At 39.5% G+C, this 26,487-nt stretch overlaps 1 protein-coding gene across 2 annotated transcripts; it reads left to right on the forward strand.

The window, feature by feature from the left end:
• The first annotated feature begins 877 nt into the window (after positions 1 to 877).
• UBE2J1 (ubiquitin conjugating enzyme E2 J1) lies at positions 878 to 26,313 on the forward strand. Of its 2 annotated transcripts, none has more exons than XM_032339072.1 (8): positions 878 to 1,157; positions 8,864 to 8,937; positions 10,112 to 10,243; positions 11,341 to 11,425; positions 11,706 to 11,811; positions 15,146 to 15,275; positions 16,749 to 16,868; positions 23,000 to 26,313. In XM_032339072.1, exons 1-8 carry the CDS (start codon positions 1,127 to 1,129, stop codon positions 23,276 to 23,278), a joined length of 957 nt encoding a protein of 318 aa, XP_032194963.1. In that variant the 5' UTR covers positions 878 to 1,126; the 3' UTR covers positions 23,279 to 26,313. The 2 variants fall into 2 exon arrangements, with proteins under 2 accessions (XP_032194963.1, XP_032194964.1); XM_032339073.1 differs by lacking the exon at positions 878 to 1,157 and adding an exon at positions 1,809 to 1,920.
• Positions 26,314 to 26,487: the final 174 nt, after the last annotated feature.

Here is a 26,487-nt window from a genome sequence, read left to right on the forward strand (position 1 = left end):
CTTGCTGGTACAATTCTTTATGTGATGAAATATAACTGGCCCAACTAGATCAGCCCTGCTTCATCTCACCAAGAGTTCCTTCCTTCCCTTTTCATCCACCCCATCTTCCTCTTTTCCTCAGTTCTCACCCCTCTCTTAAGCCTTCAAGAACCCATAGGCTTCTTCCTCGGAATCCCATTTTTTCTATAACGAAGCATGTACTGCGTCCTTTAAGGTTGCATGCTTTCCCCCAAATTCAATGTATTTCCCTCAGTTTTATTTGACTAGTTATAATTCTTTTTCTCAACTCCCACAATGCTTAGAAGTGTCTTGCACCCAATCACATTACTAAAAAAGAAGTTAGAAAAATCCTACTCAATTTCCTTATCACTGGATTGCTCTTCTTTACCCCCATCAGCTCCTAGCTCCCAAACAAAGCGGCCCACGACCCCGCGGAGCAGCGCGCGAGCAGCCAGGCCCCGGGCCCCTCTGGACTCTCAGCCCGGGGGTCCCGGAGCCCGCCGGCAGCGGGTAGGGCCGGGCCGCTTCCGGCCCCGCAGTTCCTCGCTTATACCCGCGAGCGCCGGGGAACCCCGGAGGGGCCCGGCGAAGGGTCGGCCTCCGCGGGCCCAAGCCGAGAGGAAGACGGGGACGCCGCCCGCTTTTGCAGACCCCGGAGCGACCTTAGCGGGCCTAGCGGCGATCGCGCAGTGACCGGCGCCGGGGCTGACCGACTGCCACGAAGCCACCGCCACGTCAGGGCAACTTCACAAAACCCGGGCGAGGGCGGGTGACGCACACCCGGCGACCGCGGCGGGGTTGGGCCCGTGGCCAGACGAGGAGGCTGACCTCCAGCCCCGGCGCCCGGTTCAGCGACGCCCCCGCCGGCGCCGGCGCCTGCCGGGGCCCTCAGGGAGGCGGGGGGAGCCGCGGAGGAGGCGGCGCCATCGCGAAGCCCGCGCCCCGCCCGCACGCTCACACCCCCACACACCTCCCGCCTGCAGTCGGGGCCCGGGCTGGGCGGCGTCTGCGGAGGCTCCGTCGGCCTGGCCCAATCGGCCCGAGCCCGCGCTGACACCCGGGCAGCAGCGGCGCGGAAAGGTGGAGGCGGCGGGCCGGGAAGCCGTAGCCGGGACAGCGAACCGCCATGGAGACCCGCTACAACCTCAAGAGTCCGGGTGAGCGGGGCCGGAGGCGGCGGGCGGCGGCGCCGGGTGGGCCGGGGAGGGCGGACTGACCCCTGGGCTCCCGGGCCCGGCGCTGCGGTTCCCTCGCGTCCGCCGCCACTCGCGGCTCCGCTTCGGGGTTTCGCGTTCTACGCGAGACCGCCGCCTGCCGGGATGGTGCAGGCCGCAGGGCGGCCGGGCGGGCACCCGCCGCCAGTCGTGGGTACCCGCCAGTTCCCCGCAGCACCCGGACTTTCCCTTCTCCTCATGTTGGGCGCGTAGTGCTGGGTCCTGAACTCATCCCTGGGAACAGGTGTAAAGGTGATGTCGGTGGGTAATAGTTAACAGTCCCTTGCGGTACTTAAGCCCAGACCGTCGTTATCCCTTCGTCGCTGCCACCGGACTTTTATTAGCTGCTTGACTCACTTGCATGTGAGGATTTGGTTGTTTAAATATCCCATTTGCAACATTGGGGGCGAATGGAATTACAGACCTAGAGGAAAGATTCTGTGCTAAACCAACTAACCTAGAACTAAGAAAACTAGTTAGAGGGGCCGTGTACTTTAGAGGAAACCATGATTTTTGCCGTGACGGCTGACATGATACATGTCTGTGTTCAGTCATAGAGACTTCCTGCATTTCGTGCCCCTGCTTCATTCACAGAATAGCCCGAACAGTCCTAGCTTCAAGTTCTTTTCCGGTGCCGTGTAAAGATGCAAGAAAAGTCAGCAGCTCTCTCATATTAAGGCAGGCTGGAAATGAATCACTAGGGCCTGTAAGTGGTATTTATTCTCTTCTGTCTGTACCTTGATAAATTTGTCAGGAGGGAGAAACTCCACAGTTCAGCTCTAAATGATAATCCGAGAATATTCGTGATGGTTTGACCAAATATTGCTGCTGCTTATTTTTTCCTTCCAAGAAAGCATCCTTTCAGTAGGAATCAGCAAGATTAGCATCCTTATGAAAAGAGCTGACATTGTGATTTTTTTTATTAAGAAAATACTTAATATGTAGAAACTCCAGAAAAGTCCGAGGATATTGATTGAACAGAGCATTGTGAGCTTGAGTGCGGTCGGGCTGAGATGTGTTCTTAGGTGACCAAGTGTGTAGAATGGGTCATAACATTTGGGGGGGTCCATAGACTTTAAAAAAGAAATCTGGTGAAGGCTCTGGGCTTTCCAAGAAATGCATTTATACAATTCAATTTCAGTGGGTTAAGGACCCCCCCTTGAACCCACACCCCTCCCATCTCTTCTGAACACCTGGGGAAGAAAGGAATTTAAAAGAGAAAGGGAAAGAAAACCTTAGTTTTAAGGTTAGATGGTAGAATGCTTAAACTGTTTAGATTGTCTTAGATTTAAATAAAACTACGTGGCTAAAAATGTACGGTGACTCCTTGGTCACATGGTACCAAGTTCCTTAGGACAGCTGAGGACCTTAGTGGAATGTCCAGAGAATAATGGAAATATAAGTAATAGTGCAGTTTAGAATGGCGAACTGGTGGGTCCCAAGACATTGTTGTTAGAGCACATTGCTCAGGTTTGATAGGTTCTCATACCTGAAGTTATGAAAAGCTTTCAAAATTCTCCAGAATTTTGTACACTTCCAAAGTATATGGTCTGTCATCTGGCTGAGCTTTGGTCGACATGCTTCTGTATTATAAATTGCTTCCTCTTTTTGGTATCATTTCCTCAAAGGTGGTATTGCTGTTCTACACTAAATAATTTTTTAAGATCTTTTGTTGTTGTTACTGTGTGGATCATTTGGAGTTCATGGTGAAGTTGAATTAGATGATATATGGCACTTACTTGAAATGCTAGGAGGCATGGTGAAGCTTCCTTCCTTTGTTTTATTCTCAGTCCTGTGATATTTTTAGAGTAATGCCTATGTGAAAAAAACTGTTTAAAAGCACTGCACAATGGAAGGTACAGAACCTTTTCTCTGTAATGTGCAGTTGTCTTAGAGGTATGGATCGTACAATTAAGAGAATACACATAACTGGTTCAGGGCCAGTGCTCTAGCATGTGGATAGTAATTTGTTCACTTTGTAATTAGGAAAAGTTATTTCTTTGTGATTTTTCTGGAATGGACTTGTGGTTATGGGCAGAACTCTGTATGGAGCCACCTCCTAAGCCTCTGACTTAGCTTGTCAATAGTTGCTATGCATCAAGCTCCCCGATCCCTTTTTGAGTCTGCTCTGGCCAAGGTAGTAGGGTCTCTTAGTACAAAGTAGGGAGATCTAGCTATAAAGAACGTTCTGTGGGAGCTTTCTTCAGACAGGCCTGTGGGTGTGTTTAGCAGGTGATTGGTGCATATGAGATCAGTGCAAAGGCATCCACTATCTCCACCAGAAACTTGGGCATGACCTATCTATGCCCTTAATGTGAATTACTAGTGATTTAACATCTTTACCCAGATTTCGCACAGACTGAAAAAAACTTCTATGAGGTAATAAAAAACCCAAACTCATCAATTTACTCTCATACCCCAAACTTGCACCTCTTCCCTTATTCCAGGGATTGACAGCAACTAGGCACTTGTGGGAACCATCTTTGCTCTCTTGGTCTGTGTCTTTATTCCACCCCCTAGCCTGTAATGAACACACACACATATGTACACAGACATGCACACATACAGGCACCAGTCCACGCAGACAAGTATTTATTTATTCGGCCACTGTTGTCTCCAGATCCAGTAAAATAAAATAAAATAAAGCAAAACTGATTTGATCACTCCCCAAATTGAAAGATTTTCAGTAGCTTTCTAATAGCTGTAGGTAAAGTTCAGAGTAAAGTGTTTAGCTTGGCCTACAGGGCTGCTCATGATTGGATCTTTGTTTGCCTTTCTCACCAATCTAGTTTCCCACAACTGTGCTCCTTTGCTCCCCCCCATCTCCTTTGTATTTTTGCCATGTATCCATCTTGCTGCAAGTGACTGTATATGGAACCACTCTTCTCACCTGTATGCCTTGATTCCTCTTGGAACCTCTGCTTGCAAAGGCTTCCCTTTAATCCATTGGAAATTCCCATTCTTCATGTTTCTTTAAGGTTCAGCCTTGTTCAGCTACCCTGGGCAGACTATTAGGTAGACTATAAGGTAGTCCCTGTATTTGTACACACTTAGTCAGTGTTTTTTTTTTTTTTTAATTTTTTAAAGAATTTATTTATTTGACAGACAGAGATCACAAGTAGGCAGAGAAGCAGGAAGAGAGAGAGGAGGAAGCTGGCTCCCCGCTGAGCAGAGAGCCTGATGTGGGGCTTGATCCCAGGACCCTGGGATCATGACCTGAGCTGAAGGCAGAGGCTTTAACCCACTGAGCCACCCAGGCGCCCCCTTAGTCAGTGTTTGTATTGTAATTGTTTTCATGTCTTTCTCACTATGAGTTTTTTGAAGGCAAGAAGCAGGTCTTGGTTATTCTTCTGTCTCCATCACTGAGACATTCTTTAGATGTTTGTTGAATGGGTACCTTTGTAGGGTCTTTCTGGGCAGAAACACTAGTCCTTAAACATTTACTTAAGTGCCTTCACTATGGGAGCAGGAAGAGGCACTTGGGGAGCAGACACTGTGTTCATATCCTCAGTATACCTGCCTCCTGCATTTTAGGTATGCTTTGGAGGTTGATTATATTAAGATACTTGTTTTCCAAGAGAAAGTAGACACATGAGAGACAGTGACCTGTAAAAGATCTCTTTAGCTAGAGCTTTGTCTCCAAAGCCCAACGTAAGCCTAGTGAGGTAGAGCCTGGGCATGGGAAGATTGCTCATGTCTGGGCCCACTGAAGCCTAGAGCCTGGATCTAGAGAGATCATATGGCCTCCATAAGATCGAACAAGAGCAGGCATGCAGGTGCTCCCCACTTCTTTCCCTGCCGTTGCACATCTTGTCTCACCATGGTAGAAGAATTCCTTGAATAACGGAGCAAAGCGGTAAGAGAGGAGCTGATCAGAAAAAGCTTCCTGACAATGTGATATCTAGGGATGGAGAGTATCAGGAGTGGCAGACTATGCACTAGCCCCAGTTGCCAGGCAGTATTTCGAAACTTGGCTATTCCATGGAAGTAATATTTTTGCTTGGGAACCAGAGAGCCATGCCACGAAGCCAACCACATATGTTTACGGCCTGGTTTTGAACCAAGGAAGAACCTTATATCCCAATCTATTTCTGACCTTAATAACTTGTGACGGGGGGGAGGTGAGGGGAGGAAGGAAAGGAGAATTATATGAAGAAATTGTTGACTCCCTTTCGAAAGGTACAAACATTGAAGAAAAATAAAATTAAGTGATTTATTTTAAGGATTTAGAGTTTCAAAACGTCAGAGCCAGAAGCTTAATGCAGCCTAATTCAGAGTCCATATTCTTTTGCACTAAGGTGTTTATAATATATGTAATTTCAGAAAAAAAAGATCATGAGAACACTAGACTAATATTACCTCTGTTTGGCTACATGGCTTTAGCTCTCACATGGTATGTTCCTTTAAATATATTCTTTTTTTCCCCCCCCTTAAATACATTCTTAAATCAACTCTGACCCTTTCTTACATCTCTCATAATATCTAGGTACTGTTGGGTGTTTATTTTCTTCTCTCCTACTGATCTGAGCTGAGTGGGAAAGAGGCAGAGAAAATGTGGTAAGGGGATGGAATGACATAAAATCTGTTCTTCAGCTTAATTATTCAGCCAGCTGATGAGGAATGAAGGGAAAAAAAAATCTCTATGGCATCTTTGATTGCTGACAGCAGCCAGATTACCTTCATAACAGCTTCCATGATTTTATTTATATCTAATAATACTGATTTGAAAGAATGATATTTTTGTGTGGCTTTACATCGGGGTTTTTCCATCTTTGTTCTAAGGGAGCTGTTCTGGTTGAAGAAGCCAGCATGGAAGGGCCTTCAAGCTGTTTATTCCCTTCAGCCTAGTCTATCGAAGGGTCCCATGGAACATATAGAGGTTCTCATTAAACTTTTTTTCGAACGAAGGATTTTATCTTATTGTCAAATAAGATTGAAAACCATTGCCTTTAATCAGATGTTTGGAAAGAGATTTTTGGAGGGATAATAGGAAAATTCAGGTAAGCTAATATTTGAGTGCTTACTGTGTGCTAAGCCCCGAGGAGCCTGCAGTGAGTAAATTGTTTAGCAGGAAAGACTGGTGTTAAGTAATTACAAGTGAGAAGAACTTTAGGGAACTCAATCTAGTTTCTAGGGTAGTGGCTTCCAAACCTGACTGACCATTAGAATAACTTGGAGAGTATTTCTGGTCTCCACTCCCCTCCAGGATGCCTTAGAAATTTTTATCTGTCCAGGTTATCTGTCCTGGTCATTCCTCAGCATGCACAAGGGAAGGTGTCAGGGAGACCTTCCTGAGGAAGTTCCTTAAAGCCCATCTAAGTGAGATAGGGAGTGGGACTGGGAACAGCATTGTAAGCTGAGGAGCATGACAATTGCTTGATAAGAAGCATATAGGTAGGGGTGTCTGGGTGGCTCAGTTAGTTAAGTATCTGTCTTTGGCTCAGGTCATGATCCTGGGTTCCTGGGATTGAGCCCTGCGTTGGGCTCCCCGCTTGGTGCGAGTATGCTTCTCCTCCTCCCTTGGGCCCTCCCCCCTGCTCATGTTCTCGTGCTCTCTCTCTCAAATGAATAAATAAATTAAAAAGAAACATACGGGTACATATTGAGACACACAAACACACACACCCCATCATGTTCTAGATACAAGGCTTTTGTTCATTTCTTTGGTTTCCCCCACCACCTGTCCCATGACTACAAGCTCCTTGGTAACCAAAACTCTATTTTATTTTGGTCGTAGTGTAACATCTAGTATATACTCAATAAATATTTGATGTTCAAATACTTTGATCAAGAGAAAAAAGTCTGTGCTTATAGGGACCTAGTTCAGTGCAGGAGATGGAAAAGAATTAGTAATTATGGAATAGGATAGTGACTTAACTTTTACCCCCACTTAGGAACTCTTGATTAATATGAAATTTTAGGAGGGCCTGGGTGGTTCAGTTGGTTAAGCAACTGCCTTCAGCTCAGGTCATGATCCCGTGGTCCTGGGATCAAGTCCCACATCGGGCTCCCCCTACTCTGTGGGGACCCTGCTTTTCCTTTGCCCTCTGCCTGCCACTCTCCCTGCTTGTGCTCTCTCTCTTTGTCAAAGAAATAAAATCTTTCAAAAAAATACGAAATTTTATGCAAAGTCTTGATACATACTGAACTGTTTGGTTGTATGTGTGTGGCAGGTGTTCTCAGTTAACCTCTTTCCCCATAACATTCCAATGTGTACTTTCATATATTTTACTTTTATTGTTTCCTCTGCCTTTTCATACCCATGCATACTGTTTTTCTTTCAGATCTGTATGTGACCCCTTTTCTCTTTTGTCTGCTCACAGGTTAGGTGCCTACCTGGTACATACTTTTCTTAAAGCACATATTGAACTACATCAGTTGGTTTTCAAGCAGAGTTTTGGGGAGCTTGGGCTACCCAGTTTTCCCCTGGCTTTGCTCTCCTACACCAGTATCCCGACCTTTTTTTAGCACCTAAAACTTGGTGAGAGGGACTGGGATCAAAGGATTGACCTTTGATAGCCAGGAAGGAAAAAGGGCACAGATACAGATGGGATTATAGGTTGTCAACAGTCATTTATTGTGAAGTAAAAGGCTGTGCCATTAACTCCAAGAGGTGGAAGAGGAGTAAGATAAGTAAACAGGTGTGAAATAGTCTTGGGGTGCTAGTTGGAATGGGCTGGTGGGCTTACCAGAGAAATTCAAGACATTAGGTAGCATGTGTCTAAGAACATCGTTGGGTTGGGTCAGCTAGAATTGCATTTTATTAGGGGATTATGAAAAAACTCCTAAGAGCCATATGTGTGGTTGAAGAGGGAAGTGAATATAGATGTAAATGGACATAGAAAATTATGGGGTCTGTGGATTGGCAGTTATAATTAAGCCGAAGAGTCATTTCAAAAAGGAATTCAAGGGGCACCTGGTTGGGTCAGTCAGTAAAGCTTGAGACTCTTGATCTCAGGGTTGTGAGCTCAAGCCCCACAATGGGCATGGGACCTACCAAAAAAAAAAAAAAAAAAAAAAAGAATCAGTTAGAACTAGGGAGATTCAGTGACCTCTGGGGACACCCATTTATATTAATGCACGAAAGTGGGTGGAAATTCCCAACAGGTGGAGGATGTGGTGGTGGGGGCGGTGTCTACTGTTCATGAGCATGAATTCCAAAAGGCACATTTTTGTTAATATAGGCATTTTAACAAGGTAAGAGTTGGATTACCTGTGTTAGAATCCCAGTTGTCATTTACTAGTTGTGTGACCTTGAACAAGTTACCTAATCTTTCCATGTTTTCAGTTTCTTTGTCTGGAAGATGGGAATAAAAATGGTACCTATCTCATAGCATTGTTTTGAGGATTATATGAGTTAATGTTTGAGTGCTAGCACATATGAATCATATGTAAGTATTTATTAAATAAAAATAATACTGCCCTAAATATTTACTTAATATTTAATTCTTCTAATGCCTAGTTACCATGTCCTTCCCTTTTCTCGGAATACTGTTATCTCATAATTAAACTTTTACCATACTCAATTGAGCTAGTCCTCTACACATTTTTTTTACTGAAATAGGAACTTTTTCATTAGGTTTGTTAATCTGTACTAATCTCTTAGAAAAGTATATTTTAAATGTCTCTATCTTATGAATTTATTTTAGCTGTTAAGCGTTTAATGAAAGAAGCGGCAGAATTGAAAGATCCAACAGATCATTACCATGCACAGCCATTAGAGGTTAGTTTCCATCTTTTACATATGGATTTTAATACTTTACTATTTTAAATGAATTCCTTAAGATTTTTTTTCATTGCTTTGAGTCATTACAGATGTGTTTGGTGTGGTTTATTGGTATGTTTTTCTCCCTGCATTTTCTTAGTATTCATTTCATTAGCCATTCAGAATCCGACATGGTAGGAGCAAACTTCCAGTCTCTATAAAATGATCTCAGATGCTAAACTGGTTTTAGGTTTTGAGTATGGGGGAGGGAGAGGGTAATGAAAAGAAACCCAAACTCTTTATGGTTTGGAAGACCCCTTTATGGTTTGAAGGGACCCCTGCAGCTCGTCTGGGCTTCTTGCACAAACATCTCTATCTCCTTTCAGTCTTCTCATTTGTAGAAGGAGGGTATTTAAATGTGCTCATTCTGTCTTCCATGATAATAGTGAAAATAAAATATAATAAAGTATGTGCAAATATTTTGCACACTGTAAACTATAAAGTACTCAGGGACCCTAAGATGATGATAGCATATTTATTAACATTACTATTTATAAATAAATATGTTCTTAAGCATCTGTGAGGGATAATTTTTTAAAGTTTGTTAAAATAATCCACATTTATAGCAATTATTTGATTATTAAAGGAATCATTTAGTTTAATTAAATCTGTAATCTAATTTATGAATATATAACATTGCTCAGCTGTTTTTAAATCCATTTGTTTAAAAAATGGTCCTTAGGTTTTCTTAGCCTCTGCCTGTCTTCTCTTTTAAAAAAAGATTTAACTCTCGTGGGACATGAATGCTGGATTAAATAGCTTTTATTTATAACTTTTTTTTTTAAGATTTTTATTTATTTATTTGACAGAGAGAGATCACAAGTAGACAGAGAGGCAGGAAGAGAGAAAGGAAGGGAAGCAGGTTCCCCGCCGAGCAGAGAGCCCGATGTGGGACTCAATCCCAGGACGCTGAGATCATGACCCGAGCCGAAGGCAGCGGCTTAACCCACTGAGCCACCCAGGCACCCCTATTTATAACTTTTATACTTGAGATATTTTGTGCATTAGAAACTATTCTAATAATAATGTGAAACATTTAATTTTTCTCACCCAGGAATATTTCTGGTACTCATTAATAAAGATGATCAAATGTTTTAATGTTAATGATTCCTTGCTGGTTATTTTTATTCAGGATAACCTTTTTGAATGGCACTTCACAGTTAGAGGACCCCCAGATTCTGATTTTGATGGAGGAGTTTATCATGGACGAATAGTACTGCCCCCAGAATATCCCATGAAACCACCAAGCATTATTCTTTTAACGGTAAGAATTCTTGGCTTTTTGGAATGCTTGTGATTTACTTCTTCATGGTGACTGCAAAGCATGGTTAGCAGACTCATTTTCATTAAGAAGTAAAGCAGAACATTGTTATAATTTTGTCTTTGGGGACCAGAACTTGATAGTACAGTTCTTTTCCCCCAAAAAATAATTCTGAAGAATTATTGATGCTAATGAATGTACAGTTATCATAGTGTGGTTGCTAGGATTCAATGAATTAGGAGATACAAAGTGCTAGGCAGTGTCTGGCACTTGGTAAGTACTCAGGAAAGGGTAGTTAATGTTATTATATCTCTTAATCACATCATCACCTTCAACTTCTCATCTTTCTTATACTCTTTTCTTCAGTTTTCTCATTTTTACGTACAGCTCTGAAAATAAGAACTGTCACAAGGTCCTCAATAAATGTTAGTTTATTACCATTTATATCTTAGAATTTCTGTCTTCACATATTTCAGCTCCTTGTGAGGGAAAACTGTTGGTCCAGTTTTCTCTAATTTTTCCTGGAGTGTTTTTCATTTGGAGTAAATTCCTCTTTTATTAAGCTCTACTTCCCTCCTTTCCTTTAATTTGCAGGTAGGTCTAATTATCCTCTAACCATGAAAAAAGCAAAACAAACAAAACGCAAATCTGTATCTCTCCTACCTCTTTAAGCTGTTTTGTATTCCTGTCTTATGAAATTGCATCATCCTTATGAAAATCACTGCTGTCTCAGAGCCGCCTGCACCACTGTCTAGTTAGGTGACACCAGGTCCTTAGGTTTTCTTAGCCTCTGCCTGTCTTCTCTTTTAGACCCCTCACAGAGCCTAACTCAGTACTATACTCAGAGGAGGGCATTAGGACATCATGATACATCAATTACTTAGATTTCAGAAAGGTGCTACAACTTCTAAAAACAGCTTTTATTGTTTTACAAGTATTTGTAGAGTGTCTATAAAAGGACAAAAATCTGTATCCCATTGAAAATTATATTCTTTTCAAGTTTTTTTAAAAATTATTTATAATATAAATATATTTATGCTTACAAAGTATAAAACATTAAATACATACATAGTTTTTAAAATGTCTTGTTTATTCCTAAGGCTAATGGACGATTTGAAGTAGGCAAGAAAATCTGTTTGAGCATCTCAGGACATCATCCTGAAACTTGGCAGCCTTCATGGAGTAGTAAGTATTAATTTAAAGTGAGTATAAATCTTCTACAACTCTAATCAATTCATAAGTATAAAGTATAACACCCTCTTGAGACTAAAAGCTGTTTTGGATAATTTGCTGTGACTGAATAAAGAATAAAAATTCTTTCCTTGTCTTATTTTTGCCATCATTTTAGTACAACCACCCTACCTGTACCTCTTCAGTGAAAGCCTGTGTGTCTTTTTTCTCTTTCCAGAGTAAGCCCAGTTCCTTTTACAAAACAACTTAGATTGATGTTTACTTTTTATTCCAGTAAGAACAGCATTACTAGCCATCATTGGGTTTATGCCAACAAAAGGAGAGGGAGCCATAGGTTCTCTAGATTATACACCAGAGGAAAGAAGAGCACTTGCCAAAAAGTAAGTTTTGCATTTCATTCTTTGTTAAGATTTAAATATTATTCTGGGTAATGGCTGATAGGGGATAGGCTCAGTTTCTTACTTTGTGAGTTACCCTGGTTTCAGGGTCTAGTCTAGTTTTGCTGTTTTAGGATTTCATTTGTAGCAGTTTACTACGCAGGAATGACCAGAGTCTAAAGAATTGATTTCATGCTGTCTAGTTTTAGGAAGTAGTTAGTAATATCAGCCAGCAGTGGGAGATACCTTTTCCTAGAAAACAGTTCTGATCATTTGTCTCTACGTGGGCAGAATTACAGATGGGAAAAAAAACCAAAAAACCAACATAATTGTTTATATGTAGCTTTCCGTAAGATTAAAAACTTCTTGAGGGTAGGGAGGGAGTCCACTTTTATCTTAGCATCTACAGTATTAGGCTCAAAACAAATGCTCAGTAAATAATCCTGAATAAAGTAAAGGGGATTTTCTTTATTAAATTATGGCTTCCTAGTGGTCTTTCCTTCTCATTTTTTTCAGATGCGTTCTATCCGTATAACCCAGATTAGTCATGAGATTGAGCAGCCTCTCCTTTGAGTAGTGCAAAAACTAATTCTTTCTTTCTTTTTTTTTTTTAGATTTTATTTATTTATTTGACAGAGAGAGAGAGATCACAAGTAGGCAGAGAGGCAGGCAGAGAGAGAGAGGAGGAAGCAGGATTCCCGCTGAGCAGAGAGCCCGATGTGGGGCTCGACCCTAGGACCCCAGGATCATGACCTGAGCCGAAGGCAGAGGCTTTAACCCACTGAGCCACCCAGGCGCCCCAAAACTAATTCTTTCTGTCTCTCTTTTTAAAAATTTTTTTTTTTTTTTTTAAGAACAACTTCTAACCCAGTTTATTTTTTAATCGGTGTGCATAGCGAAGAGACCTTATAAGAAACCCTATCAAGGTACTTTTCAATCCTAGAATACTAGACCCAACCCTCAGCAAATGTTAAAGATTCCAAAATTGCAGTGAGGTGAGGAGGAAGAGTATTTAAAGTCACTTACTTCTGTAATTCTTGATCTTGATCATTTTCCTGCTTTGGACTCTGCCGTCTACCACTTCTCAGACATATTATGTTAATTAAATTATAGTATATCTTACCCTTCCACTGCCCAGAATATGTCCTATGTAGATATTTGTTAAATCAACCAGATTTTAGTGTCTGAAAGGTTTGATAGACTCTTGGATTTCATCAGCAGCTTTTCTTTTTAAACCTTATTTCCAGGTTCTGGGGATATACCTTACAGCAGCTGTTATTCACAAATTATATGTACTTGAATATATGGCATTTGTTTCTATTTGATTTTCTTGGTTGGCTTTCTGTCTTGATACTTTTATCCAGTTCATTTCATGCATAAGACTTCCAGTGTATATATTCTAGGTTCTTCGTCTATGATAGAGGCTTTTTATTTTTTAATTTTTTTTTAAAGATTTTATTTATTTATTTGACAGAGAGAAATCACAAGTAGACTGAGAGGCAGGCAGAGAGAGAGAGAGAGAGAGGGAACCAGGCTCCCTGCTGAGCAGAGAGCCCGATGCGGGACTCGATCCCAGGACCCTGAGATCAGGGCCTGAACCAAAGGCAGCAGCTTAACCCACTGAGCCACCCAGGTGCCCCTGATATAGGCTTTTTAAAAACATGGTTTTGCATTAGTCCATGATAGCATATTGTCCTTGTGGATAAACTAATAAATTAAAAATTAACCTTCCCCTTTAAGTTTCATCTGGCTTCTCAGTTAAGAGTGGACACACTTTAATGCAAATAATTTGGATACAGCTGACTCTTAAAAGCATATGGACAGCTGTGCTGCTTCTGGTGAAACACAGATATTCAGCAACAAGTACTAAGTTAACAATACTTTACATATATTTTGTTCACATGAAGTTGTTTAATAAATTTAAACAGCATGTTCCTAAAGACCAAAGGCTTCTATTACGTTGAAATGGGAATCCAATTAAACAGTTTTATAAAAAGTTCAGCAATGTAACCATATATACTTCTGTATATTATACATACTTACTTCCAGTCATATAAATCCTTAGCACTCTTATGGACTTTAGGGCACTTTTGGCTATCTCTGGAATACAAAAGGGAAAATGAAAACATAGAAAAACAAATTAATCTTGGAAAGTAATCTAATTAACAGATTTATTTTGAGTCTACTTAATATAATGAGTGATACATTTCAGAGTCTTTGGATTTTATGTGAGTTGTCTGTCTTTCAAGTTATACTGCTATTTATTTTTTTATTTTTGTGTTTTTCCAAGTTTTTATTTAAATTCCAGCTACTTAACATACAGTGCAATATTAGTTTCAGGTGTAGAATTTAGTGATTTATCACTTGTGTCCAACACCCAGGGCTCATCGCAAGTGCCCTTCTTGATCCCCATCACCTGTTTAACTGCACCCCTGCCCCTCCACCGGCTCTCCCTCCACCACACACACCTTGCCTCCTCTCTGGTAACCCTCAGTTTGTTCTCCATAGTTAAGAGTGTGTTTTGTGGTTTGCTTCTCTCTCTTCGCCGCCCTTCACTTGTTTGTTTTGTTTCTTACATTCTACATATGGGTAGAATCATATGGTAGTTGTCTTTCTCTGACTGACCTATTTCACTTAGCATAAGTTATACTGCTATTTAGTTGAATAGGGTTTGTGAATTTTTTCCCTAGAAATATCTGTAAATTTTATTTTTGGTGGCTTCTTTACTGTTTTATGTATGTTTCAGCTAAAATATAATTCAGATTTTATAATGGACTTTTTTCCACAGGTTTAACATAGTTTTGTTATGTGTGATCGTGAGGACAGTGTAGTTAGACATTGTATATATTTTGTTGTATATCTCTAAAGCTTAGTTTTCTTTAGATAGTATGTTGGAAAAAAAGTGGAAGCTAAGCCCTGGATTTTATTTTTTTAACTTTAGATTTTTAAAAGTTGAGATATAACTGACTTGAGTTTTTGTTGTTTGATTTTGTTTTTTTGAAAGTTTTATTTACTTAAGTAATCTCCACACCCACCATGAGGCTTGAACTCATGACCCTGAAATCAAGAGTTGCATGCTTTTCTGACTGAGCCAGCCAGGTGCCCCAACATGAGTTGTTTTTTTTTTTTTTTTTTTTTTTTTTAACACCAACCTAACTTGTGTATTTGTCTCAGAACTGTAATAGTGCCATAACTATAGATGTATGTATGTAGATGAATATGATATGGAATTATTCAGGGTTCTTTTACTTTAAATTGAAACATTCAGTATTTGAGTATCTTGAATTGACATTCAGGTATTTGATTTATACCCATCAAAAAAATTATTTCCTACCAGATCACAAGATTTCTGTTGTGAGGGATGTGGCTGTGCCATGAAGGATGTCCTGTTGCCCCTAAAATCTGGAAGTGATTCAAGCCAAGCTGACCAAGAAGCCAAGGAACTAGCTAGACAAATCAGTTTTAAGGTACTCTAAATTCGTGAATAAATTCTAACTATGTGACCCTTTTGTTTACTGCCAAATTCTGGATAGAAAGTAAAGCAATATAGTTCTGTTGCAATAATGTTTTACAAATAAGTTTTTCTTATTCCAAAACTAATAATGTACATTCACAAAGGAGTCCAGCACAGTGGTTAAGGGCTTGGACTCTGGTCCACGGTGCTGGGGTTCGGATCCTAGCTTTGCTCTTTATTGGTAGTAGGACATCAGACATGTTACGTGGCCACTCTGTCTGTACCTTTTTCTTATCTGTAAATAATGATGTTACTTATCTTGTAGGATTTTTATAAGGATTAAGGGATATAATATTCACTTAATATAATACTCACATAAGTGTATTGTACTTAGAACTGGCCCTGATACTTAATAAATTTTAACTATTATTTAGAAGATAGAGTAATTTAGAAGAAAATAACAATCATACATAATCCCATCCCCAAGAAATAACTGCTGTGAATATTTTAGTGTATCTCCCTTATGTCCTTTTTTTTCTACATATGTTTTACTCAAACATAGAATTGCTTCTGGATTTTAATTAGCCCTATTAAAAAATGTCAACCTGCATCAGGTAGCATGCTGCTTCCTCCCTGTTCACCTCTCTTACATCCCATCGGTCCTTTCATACCCAGTTCTTGAAAGAAATTTTTTCTTCTGTTCATTGTGTTGCTAAAAGAGGCGGTAGTTAATAAGTGTTGGTTATTTTCTTCCTTCTGAGGATTCCTTCTGTACTTAAATTGCTTTTCTGAAAATTGTAGAGCCAGAGGTATTTTGTACATCAGAATTTCGGATTTTAGAAAATACCAAACATACACCATATTTTAGTCCCTGCAGTGGGAGCTGGGGCAGTATCCCATAATCAAATCTATTTTTTTTTTTTAAGGATTTTATTTATTTATTTGTCAGAGAGAGAGAGCGAGAGCGAGCACAGGCAGAGAGTGGCAGGCAGAGTCAGAGGGAGAAGCAGGCTCCCTGCGGAGCAAGGAGCCCGATGTGGGACTCGATCCCAGGACGATGGGATCATGACCTGAGCCGAAGGCAGCTGCTTAACCAACTGAGCCACCCAGGTGTCCCCCCATAATCAAATCTATTAACATTCCCTCAGCAAACCTGTGAATGTCTACAGTAATGTGGGATAAAAATAACCTCACATGTCACACTTCACCTGGAAGTTACAAACAACTTAATTTGGAATTGTGGATTATGAACCACGGGTGTTAGTTTTGTCTTTCACCAAGTAACAGCTCCTTGAGAACAGGTTTTGTCTGTGCTTCTTCCTGAAATACCTAGCACAGTCTCAGACACAGGAGTGCTTAAGGTTTAACTGATTGATAGTTGATATTAAATTAGCAATTAAAATAAGTCCAACAGAGGATTAGTAGGTGTGGCTTATTCTGTATGTTTCCTGTTCTAATATTGCTCTTGGGTGTACCTTTTTTATAGGCAGAAGTCAGTTCATCTGGAAAGACTATTGCTGACCCGGACTTAAACCACTCTTTTTCACTAAATGATTTACAGGATGATATACCTACAACATTCCAGGGTGCTACAGCCAGTACCTCGGTATGGCTCTTCTCTTTTACATATATGTATGTCTGTATCATTATCATTATTTGCAATGGGAGGAGACCTCTAGATGAAATACCTGAATATTTTGATTCTCCTGACCACCTCTCCCTCTAATGAGTCAGATTATCTTAAGCAAATTATTCATACTTTTGTGGTCTTTTTTCTTATTAAATGAGGTTGGGCTAAATAATTTTTAGGTCCTGTCATCTCTCTGGAATTCTGTGATTTCTCTAAAAAGTTAGTTACAATATAGCACTACACTTTGAATAAAACAAAATATACATACATTAGCCACTTTTTTTTTTAAGATTTTATTTATTCATTTGACAGACAGAGATCACAAGTAGGCAAGAAGCAGGCAGAGAGAGGAGGAAGCAGGCTCCCTGCTAAGCAGAGAGCTGGCTATGAGGCTCAATCCCAGGACCCTGGGATCATGACCTGAGCCGAAGGCAGAGGCTTTAACCTACTGAGCCACCCAGGCACCCCATTAGCCACTTTCTAAATAGGCCCTGTTTTTTTAGCAGGTTTGTTAAGCTGCATTAACTCTCAGTTAATAAAGGACTAGAGCCAAAGATTTGCCTCAGACTTGCTCTGCCCAGTACTGTAGCCACTAGCCACATGTAGCTATCTAAATTTATATTTAAATTATTCAGAATTGAACTAAATTTAAAATTCAGTTCCTCAGTCACAGTGACACATTTCAAGTAACCAGTAGCCACCTGTGGCTGGGTGGCTACCCTATTGGACAGCATAGGTATCAAACATTATCATCTCAGAAAGTTCTGTTGGACAGTGCTGCCTTGCACATAGTTAAGTGCCCAGTAAATAATTGTTGAATGAAAGGTTAAATGAATACTATGTGTCTTGTTCTGCCCTGACCTATTATCCAGATATTGGTGGGTATAGGTCATCAGAGATTGATTAAGAAAATTTGACTGGATAGTTGCTAAATAAGTAGGATTATGGGGGAAAAATATTGATTTTATTTACATATATTAAAAGAAATATCTTTTTGGTAACATTGTTTGGTTGAGTAGCTACATCATTTTTTCCCCTCTACAGTTTTAGAGAGTATTTTAAAGGGTCAGGAAAATTGAAATAGAAGCTGGCGAATACAGATTTGCCTTTTCCTCAGGAATAAGTTAGTATAATATGGGACTGAATGGTCCTGAGTGGTGGTTCTCTCCTTTTCAGAGAGTGAGATGGGCAGAGAGAAGTAGGTTGGAGAGAGAAGGGGAGAGGTGCACGGGAGGAAGTACTTGGAGGACGGGAGATGAGGGGGTATGAGGAAAAAGCAGATGCTGAGAGTTAAATCATTTTTACATGATCCCCATGTAATTATGAATTGCAGAGGGATATTATAAATTATATTATATATAAATATGAATTATATTATATATTATATTTTAATATTATATATTAATATATTATAAATTAATTTTGAAGTATTAAAAATTGAGATTACTTTTAGTTGTTGTTTTTTTTTTTAAAGATTGTATTTATTTATTTGACAGAGAGAGAGATCACAAGTAGGCAAAGAGGCAGGCAGTGGGGCGGGGAAGCAGGCTCCCTGCTGAGCAGAGAGCCCGATCCTAGGATCCTGAGATCATGACCTGAGCTGAAGGCAGAGGCTTAACCCACTGAGCCCCCCAGGTGCTCCTACTTTTAGTTTTTAGTTAAAAATGGAACCATCTCATTTCAGAGAGGGAAGGGTGGTTATCTTTTCTCATCTAAAAGGACAGTCTCCTGATATTTATGGTGTGTTTAAATCTGTCTTCAGTCTCTTATATCTGTGTCAAGTTATATTGTATTTCATATATTGCAGTTATACTTATTCTACTTGTAATTTATTTTATTATTAATTATTTATTGTCTGCCCAGAATGTTAGTTTCTTGAGGCTCAGAGCGCTCTTTTTACTGTACTGTATCCCAGTGCCTGGCCTTGTGCCTTGTATATAATTGGTGGGTCAATACGTATTTGTTGATTGAATAAATGAATCTTAGGATTGGCATTAAAAAAATACTAGAAATACAGGCAAAGAAATTAAGAAGTTTAAGTAAATTACATTGCACAACCAGTAATATTATTACAGTGATATTTTCCATTTTGATTTGGTTTGATTTGATTTTTGTTTTAGTGTTTATTATTGCAGTATAGTTGATGTACAATGTTACACTAGTTTCAGGTGTGCATTTTGATATTAAAGTACATAAAACTTAGAATTCTTTTTCATAGATACAGGTCATTGATACCAATTCCAGTTAAAACACTGAGAAGTAATCAATTGCTGTAGTTGCATGTTAAGCTTTTAGTTATATTTACATACAGATTATCTCAGAGTATAATTATATAATTTGATCACCATGGATGTAATTGAAACTTGGTTTTGGCTAGGGGTGTCTGCTTTACATGCAAGTGTAATATAAATTCACTAAAATGTTATACATCAAATCCCAGATAAGCTATGTTTTTTTAGCCTTGAGGGGGCGAGAGATTGCCCAAAGTCTAAATACAGCAGATAATATCAGGCCATCTGTTGCTTTTTGATGCAGATTTTTTTAGCTGTGTAGAAATGAGGAAATTACTGATGGTAGTTTTATGTTATTCCAGTCTGTCAGATTTTTTCCCCTCTTCCTAGGTATTGAAGTTCTGAATAAGCCATTCCATTTTGTATTAAAAAGCAAACACAAAACTCCTTCACAGATGCTGGTTATTCTAGATCATTATAGAAAAATTTATGTATTACAAGGGAATTATTTGTGATTGATGGTTTTTTTAATTAATTCAGTTAAGTACACATCATATACTTCTACCTTCCCCCAAATGGTTGCTTCATCTTAACTAAGGAAACAGAAACTGGTATGACTTACGTCTTCATTCAGTGATAGGTATATTTGGACAAGTTTAGGTCAACAGCAAAAATTTAGAAGTCCTACCACCAATTGTACACAGCATTTTGAAAATGCTAAAGCCAACTTCATGTGAACTGCCAAAATTTTGTCCAATTAGTCCTTAAACTCCAAGCAATCTAGGTTCCTCTGGGTCTGTAACCTTCAGGTGTTACCATTTTTTCTTGATGGGATTGTTTTTTGGGGGGGATTTTTTTTTTAAAGATTTTATTTATTTATTTGACAGACACAGAGATTACAAATAGGCAGAGAGGAAGGCAGGGGTGCGGGGGTGGGCGGGGGGAGAAGCAGGCTTCTGGCTGAGCAGAGCGCCCGATGCGGGACTCGATCCCAGGATACTGGGATCATGACCTGAGCCGAAGGCAGCGGCTTAACTGACTGAGCCACCCAGGCGCCCCTGGGGGATTGTTTTAAATAGGAAAAATTTTAGAATTTTATGGTGTCTCAGCACTAGTCAGTAATAGTAATATAGCCAGAAGGATCCTGAAATATGGGAATCTAATTAAAGCAGTATGTCTATAAAGTATTTCCATTAAGTGCATGTACTAAAATACCATCTAAAGTCAATGTTTTAATGGATTGTTCTAAATTTTTTTTTGAAAGATTTTATTTATTTTAGAGGGAGTGGGTATGCATGAGGGGAGGGGTGGGGAGGGATAGAGAGAGGGAAAGGCAGAGAATCTGAAGCAGACTCCTCCCCAAGGTTGGAGCCCCTTGGGTGGGTGGATCTCAGACCCTGAGATTATGACCTAAACTGCAACCAAGAGTCAGCCCCTCAACCGCCTGAGCCACCCGGTGCCCCTAAAATGTATTAATCATACCAAAAGGGGTCTACAGAACTCTCCTAAGTAATGACTTTTTAAAAATCTTAATCTGTGGGGTGCCTGGGTGGCACAGTGGGTTAAACGGTGGACTCTGGGTTTCTGCTCAGGTCCTGACCTCAGGGTCATAAGAATGGGGCCCCAATAGGGCTCAGAGCTCAACCAGAATCTGCTTGAGATTCTCTCCCTCTGCCCCTCCACCCTGCATCTGCATGCACTCTCTCTCTCAAATAAATAAATCTTAAAAAAAACAATAACAAAACCTAAATGTAGTGTCTCCAATGGGGCATATTAACAGTAACAGTATTAATAATGACTAGCATTTAATCAACATTTGCGTGCCCTAAGCACCTTATATCATTACTCCTTTTAATCCTACACTACAGAATTGGGTATTATCCTTACCATACAGATGAAGGAGCTGAGTCTTAGGCTGAATAATTTGCTTAAGGTCCTGTATCTCCAAAGTGATAGAGCCAGCCGAATAATGCTAAGGCTCCCTGTTTTAGTCAAGTATATGGGCATTGTATTCTCCCCTCAAACTAATGGAAAAAATAACACATATAAAATAAAATCTAAAATAGAATCAATCTCTTGTGCTGGTTTCTGGACTTACAGCACCTTCATGTTTTTCCTTAAGAGCCTTCCCTGTAAGCCTTTAGCACTTTTGCTGAATCAGACACTTCTGGCTTCTTGGCAAAGCAGTTAGAAGAATGGGAGATTTCAAATGGAATGTTGCTGTATCAGCTGCTATATAATTCGGCTCTTTCCAGTGAGTGCTTATTAAGATCCCGTATAATGTCTGTGACAGTGTGAGACCTCTTAAAATGCTGCCGCTTTGTGGGTCTGCTCCCTTCAGAGCTCCTTATTGCTGGGAGTCTTGGAGTTTGAAGTCCCAAGTTCACGCAGCTCTAATTCAGTATCGGGCATTGACTTTTATTTAAAGTCAGTAGTTCCTTTTTTATCTCTGTGTTATGGGTCACTACATTTGAGTACTTCCAAAGGACAGTTTTAAGAAACTCAGATTATTCACACCTTTTAATGTTGAAATGAATATCAGATTTAAAGTGTAATTTCTTCTGTAGGTAACTTAGATCAGCAGTTTCTTTCCCTAATGTTTATAGCTGTTGCCAGGACAAAGCCCATCCTCTTCCTTTTTTTAAACTTTGAGGGGCGCCTGTGTGGCTCAGTTGGTTAAGCTGCTGTCTTTGGCTCAGGTCAGATCTCAGGGTCCTGGGATTGAGGCCCTGTGTTAGGCTTCCTGCTCAGTGGAGAATCTGCTTCTCCTTCTCTCTCTCCCCACCTGCTTGTACTCTCTCTCTCAAATAAATAATAAAATCGATTTTTTTCCCCTTCTAGATAGTGAAATTTTCTCTAATTGAAAGTAGTTTAAATGTTTTATATTTACTCACTTTTTAAAGTTATTCTGAAGAAAACTTGCATTCTTATTTTTTATTTGAAAGGATATTGGTGCTAATATAACCAGCTCAAGGTGTTTTCAGTAAAAGAATTAAAGGCCATCCATCAGGTTATTAGAGGTAGAGTTAAGGGGTCTATATAAATAAAATGGAATTCGTATTTTGTAGAGCTTTCTTATCTATAAACCGTATTTAAGATTTTGAATCACGTGGTACCACATTGTGGTTATCCTTGACCAAGCAGTCATTGTAAGAATAGAAAGCAGTTGGTATCTTGTGCTTTGTGGGGCCAACTAGTGTGCCAAAGTATGCTTTACATACATAAAGTAACACAATTCAAATAGACAGTAAAGGGTTCTTCTAGACTTGTGCTTAATTCATTTGACAGGAGTTGAAAGATAATCGTGGCTTGGAAACCACATCTAATTTTTATAACTGTACTGCTGTGGAGAACGTATCGTTTGAAATTCTTCCCTATGCTGTATGATTGTTGGTGGCAGCATGTTGATGCAGTTAGATAATGTTGAAAGAGACCTGGTTCATGAGAGGTAACACTCACTGTTGAGAGTGAAACTCTTTGCCATTTAGTTTGGCAAACTTTCAAGCTGAAAAGAAATCAGATTCCTTCTTTCCTTGGCTCTCCTGCAAGAAGTGAGGTGCCCGGATGTTTAACAGATATTGCTGGAGTTACACCTGAAGGGAGAGTAGAGAGCCATCTCTAGAGCAGATGGCTGAGCTCTGTCCTCATCTTGTTTGTTCCTGATAAAGTCCTCCTCTGCCTGATGCGTTCTCAGAATAAGTTGTGTTGTTGGCTTATTTGGGAGAGTGAGTAGTTACAGCATTCAGCTCATTCTGGGTAGTTTTGCCTTTAGTCATATTCTAGTGCTCTGAGATTCTTTGTACTCTTGAATAGATAACAGGTATATATACAAGTTTTCTTTGCCAGTTTCAAACAAAGTTTCCTAAAATTTCCTAGTATGGAGCCCAGAACCCCTCAGCAGCATCTCTTCAACAACCTGCTCAGCCTGTAGTTAAGAATACCTCCATGAGCCCTCGACAACGCCGAGCCCAGCAGCAGAGTCAAAGAAGTTCGTCTACTTCCCCAGATGTGATCCAGGGCCAGCAGCCAAGAGACAACCACACCGATCATGGCGGATCCGCGGTTCTGATTGTCATCTTGACTTTGGCATTGGCAGCTCTTATATTCCGACGAATATATCTGGCCAATGAGTACATATTTGACTTTGAGTTATAATATTGTTTTGTGTCTTAAGAGCTGTGACTCAACTGCTTCATTAAACATTCTGCATTGGGTATAATCTAAGAATTGTTTACAAAAAGATTATTTTGTATTTACCCTTCATTCCTTTTTTGATCCTTATAAATTCAGTATAGATATAGCTAGATTTTCAGAGTATGTCTGCTTAGTTTAAGGGACTGGAAGTCAAAGTCCCTTGTCTCACCATATGACCTGCTTTACAGAGAAATAACTTATTGTTGTTTCTCATGCCTCAGCTTCTTTTTATGTGAATTTGTGATACTTTTCTGTATGATTCTTTTTGAAATTTTTGGATTAAAGAAGGTGTTTTAAGTTCCAGTGAGTATTACTGGTTACTCAATACCATTTATTGAGTACTCTGTTTCTACTTATGTAGAATGATATAGGGATAAGAGTTGGAAAGGGAAAGTAGGGCTCTTCAAATAGCTTGATGAGAATGTCATTCATAGGAGATATACCGGGATGCCCATTCTGTGACTTTGTGTCCTAAATGTCATTCAGTGAAAGTAACTATTTCAGTCAAACATTTATGAGGAAATGAGATCTTTGTTATTGGATGTTATTTGGAGGGAATAATGCTTTGTAACCACTTTGATATGCTGTTATCCCCTTCTCTCCCAAATGCACACAAGATTTACAAAGAAAGGAAGCGGTCCTCCACAGATCTTTTTTTAAGGAAAGAAGGGTCCAAGCCAGGAAATCACTTGGTTTCCTTCCAGAAGTCAAATGGAAGGATCTTCAGATTTTAATGTTTGCTCTGCTTTGAACTGTATCTCTTTTGGAGGCATTATATGCCTAGCTTTGTAATCACTATAAATTTAATTATTCTAGGAATATGTATAATGTTGAAATATTTCATGTACCATTTTAATAGAAAAGCTCAGGGCCCAAGTAAAAGTGATAGAAATTAGAAAAACCTTTCCTTAGAATGGTCCACCTAATCAGAGCCCAAGAAATAATTTTCAGTGCAAAATCAGTATATAAGTTAGTGCAAGCTAGCTCCACGGATTCTGGCAGATAATTTTATCATCATAATGCCTGGTGAGAACATATAATCACAGAAAAACATCACCTTCAGCACATTCAGTATAGCATTGAGGGGCCCTCTTGAGAGTATTTGTTAATGAAGATTTAATTTTTAAATACAGGCAGTCCCCTGCTTTCAAATAGGTTATATTCTAAAAGTGCATTTGTGAGTTATTTATTTTGTTTTGTTTACAACTCAGTGTTGTAAATGGTGTTCAGGTTCTAGACAAGTCCAAAAAGTCCATAATGTATCTTGAATACTTTGGGGGATGGTGTTCATAAAGTCCTTAATGTAGTTTTAACTAACTGAAATTAAGACAAGATAGAAACAATTTGTAAAATGGTATTAAAGGCAAATTTAATTTTTACTGCTGCAATGGGCTTTTTTTCTGTTAATTATCAGACAAAATTTCTATTTTCATCTTATAGCCATTTTTCCTTTATTTCCACATCTAAAGTGAGAATATACTGTATACTATTATATAATACAGAATTGTCTTAAACTTGAATAAATTAGCATTTTAAAAGTGTTTACAGATTGTTTCTGTTATATCTATAGCCAAAGTTGGTAAAGTCTTAAAAAGCTCAAGGACTTTATGAGGACCTCCTCTGTCAGGAAGATTATAGGTGACATATTTTATAACTTTATTGCCATGAGAAAGCACGTTCTGAAGTCTTTGTTTGGAACACAAAATATTATAGATACTGGTTTAGTGGTCTCCTAGCAAGAGGTCACTGACCCACCTGGGAAGACCAGATAATGTTACCACCGGAGAAGAAGCAAGTCTCCCTGCTCTCAGCCTATGCTGAGATTAATCGTGTGCTAGGAACAATCTTCCCTCCACTTCCTCCCAGTCAAACCTGAGCCGGCCTCTGGATCTGTGTGATCTTGTTACATGTTTCCATGGGGTGTACCAATACTTTAAGATTGATTAAGCCAAGAAGATTTTGCACTGTGCAGGTCCTTCTCTATCTGATTTGCTTCTCTTCCCTACCTTGTCAACTGACAGGCCACCTTCTTGTTTGTGTTGGCATTTTTTAAGCGCCTGATAGTACATCTCTGAAAGTGGCATATTCTTTGTTCTTTCCCTTTCGGCTCACAGATGCTACCTAAAAATCCTTAAGTTGTCAGTCGGATCCCCATCGTAGAGCCGATGAGCAAAATCAATCTTTGGGGCTATTCTTACTCGAATGCCACCTGAAGAGACTTCAGAAAACTTATTTTTAAAGCCCCGGTTTATCCCTTTAATTAGAGTGTAAGGACAAAACCAGGTGTGTGATCTGGTTAGTAAAGGCTTAGGACTCCTTCCCCTAGTCCTCAGATTTAAGTTAATTCATGGCTTTTTCTTTGACCAACAAAGCATATGAGTACATATCAAGGTAGTTAAAATAGCATGCTCGAAAAAAACATAATGTCTCTTTCACCTGTAACTGTTTTAGCCAATGAAAGCTTTCAAATTTTATGTATTGTGAGGCTTATATGTAGCACTTTACATTTTCATGCTGCTTATTGTTTTATTCTACTGAAATAAATGAATTTCATCAAAATTCTCAATGAATTTTTTAAAAAGCCTTTAAAATTGTTTATCATTTTGACTATAGCAATATAATATTTCCTATTTCAGGAGAATAAGAAATCTTCTTGTTATTTTTGGCTATGAATAAACCTGGTATCTTGAGACCTCCCATTTTTATAGACCACAATCTGTAAACAGGCAAACCTCACACATTTGGACTTACTTGAGCAGAATTCTAAGCTGAAGTACCGAAAAGCCTGTACTGTTGCATTATTTGCAAGTAAGTATATGATAAGTGACTGCATTTAGTGAACCTGACTCTTGAAGACTAATGTGTGCATTAACATGGGTGCTGTTTAAGCCTTGTGGGAGGCTGTACATTGCTCAGAAGCTGTTTGAAACACCTCTTGAACAGTTGCCTTCAGACCTAGTTTGAGCTGCTCAATAAAACCAGTGACTTTATTCATACCGTGTTCTGACCACAGGTTGTATTCTTTATGTTATTCGGTCTTCGGTCCATTCTACCTCCTTAAATATTCTCTCATGTCTTACCACTTCTCTCTGTGTTCATTGCCATTACCCTAATGAGCCTTCATCTCCTCTGAATTAGTGCAGTAACCTCTAACAAGTCTCCAGGCTTGC

The sequence above is a fragment of the Mustela erminea genome, chromosome 4, assembly GCF_009829155.1.
Source record: "Mustela erminea isolate mMusErm1 chromosome 4, mMusErm1.Pri, whole genome shotgun sequence".
NCBI lineage: Eukaryota > Metazoa > Chordata > Mammalia > Carnivora > Mustelidae > Mustela > Mustela erminea.

Coding starts and splice junctions, on each gene's coding strand:
- UBE2J1 (XM_032339072.1), top strand. CDS start 1,127: ATGGAGACCCGCTACAACCTCAAGAGTCCGG. Junction 10,244..11,340: donor CAAGCATTATTCTTTTAACG/GTAAGAATTCTT, acceptor TTTATTCCTAAG/GCTAATGGACGATTTGAAGT. Junction 16,869..22,999: donor GTGCTACAGCCAGTACCTCG/GTATGGCTCTTC, acceptor AAAATTTCCTAG/TATGGAGCCCAGAACCCCTC.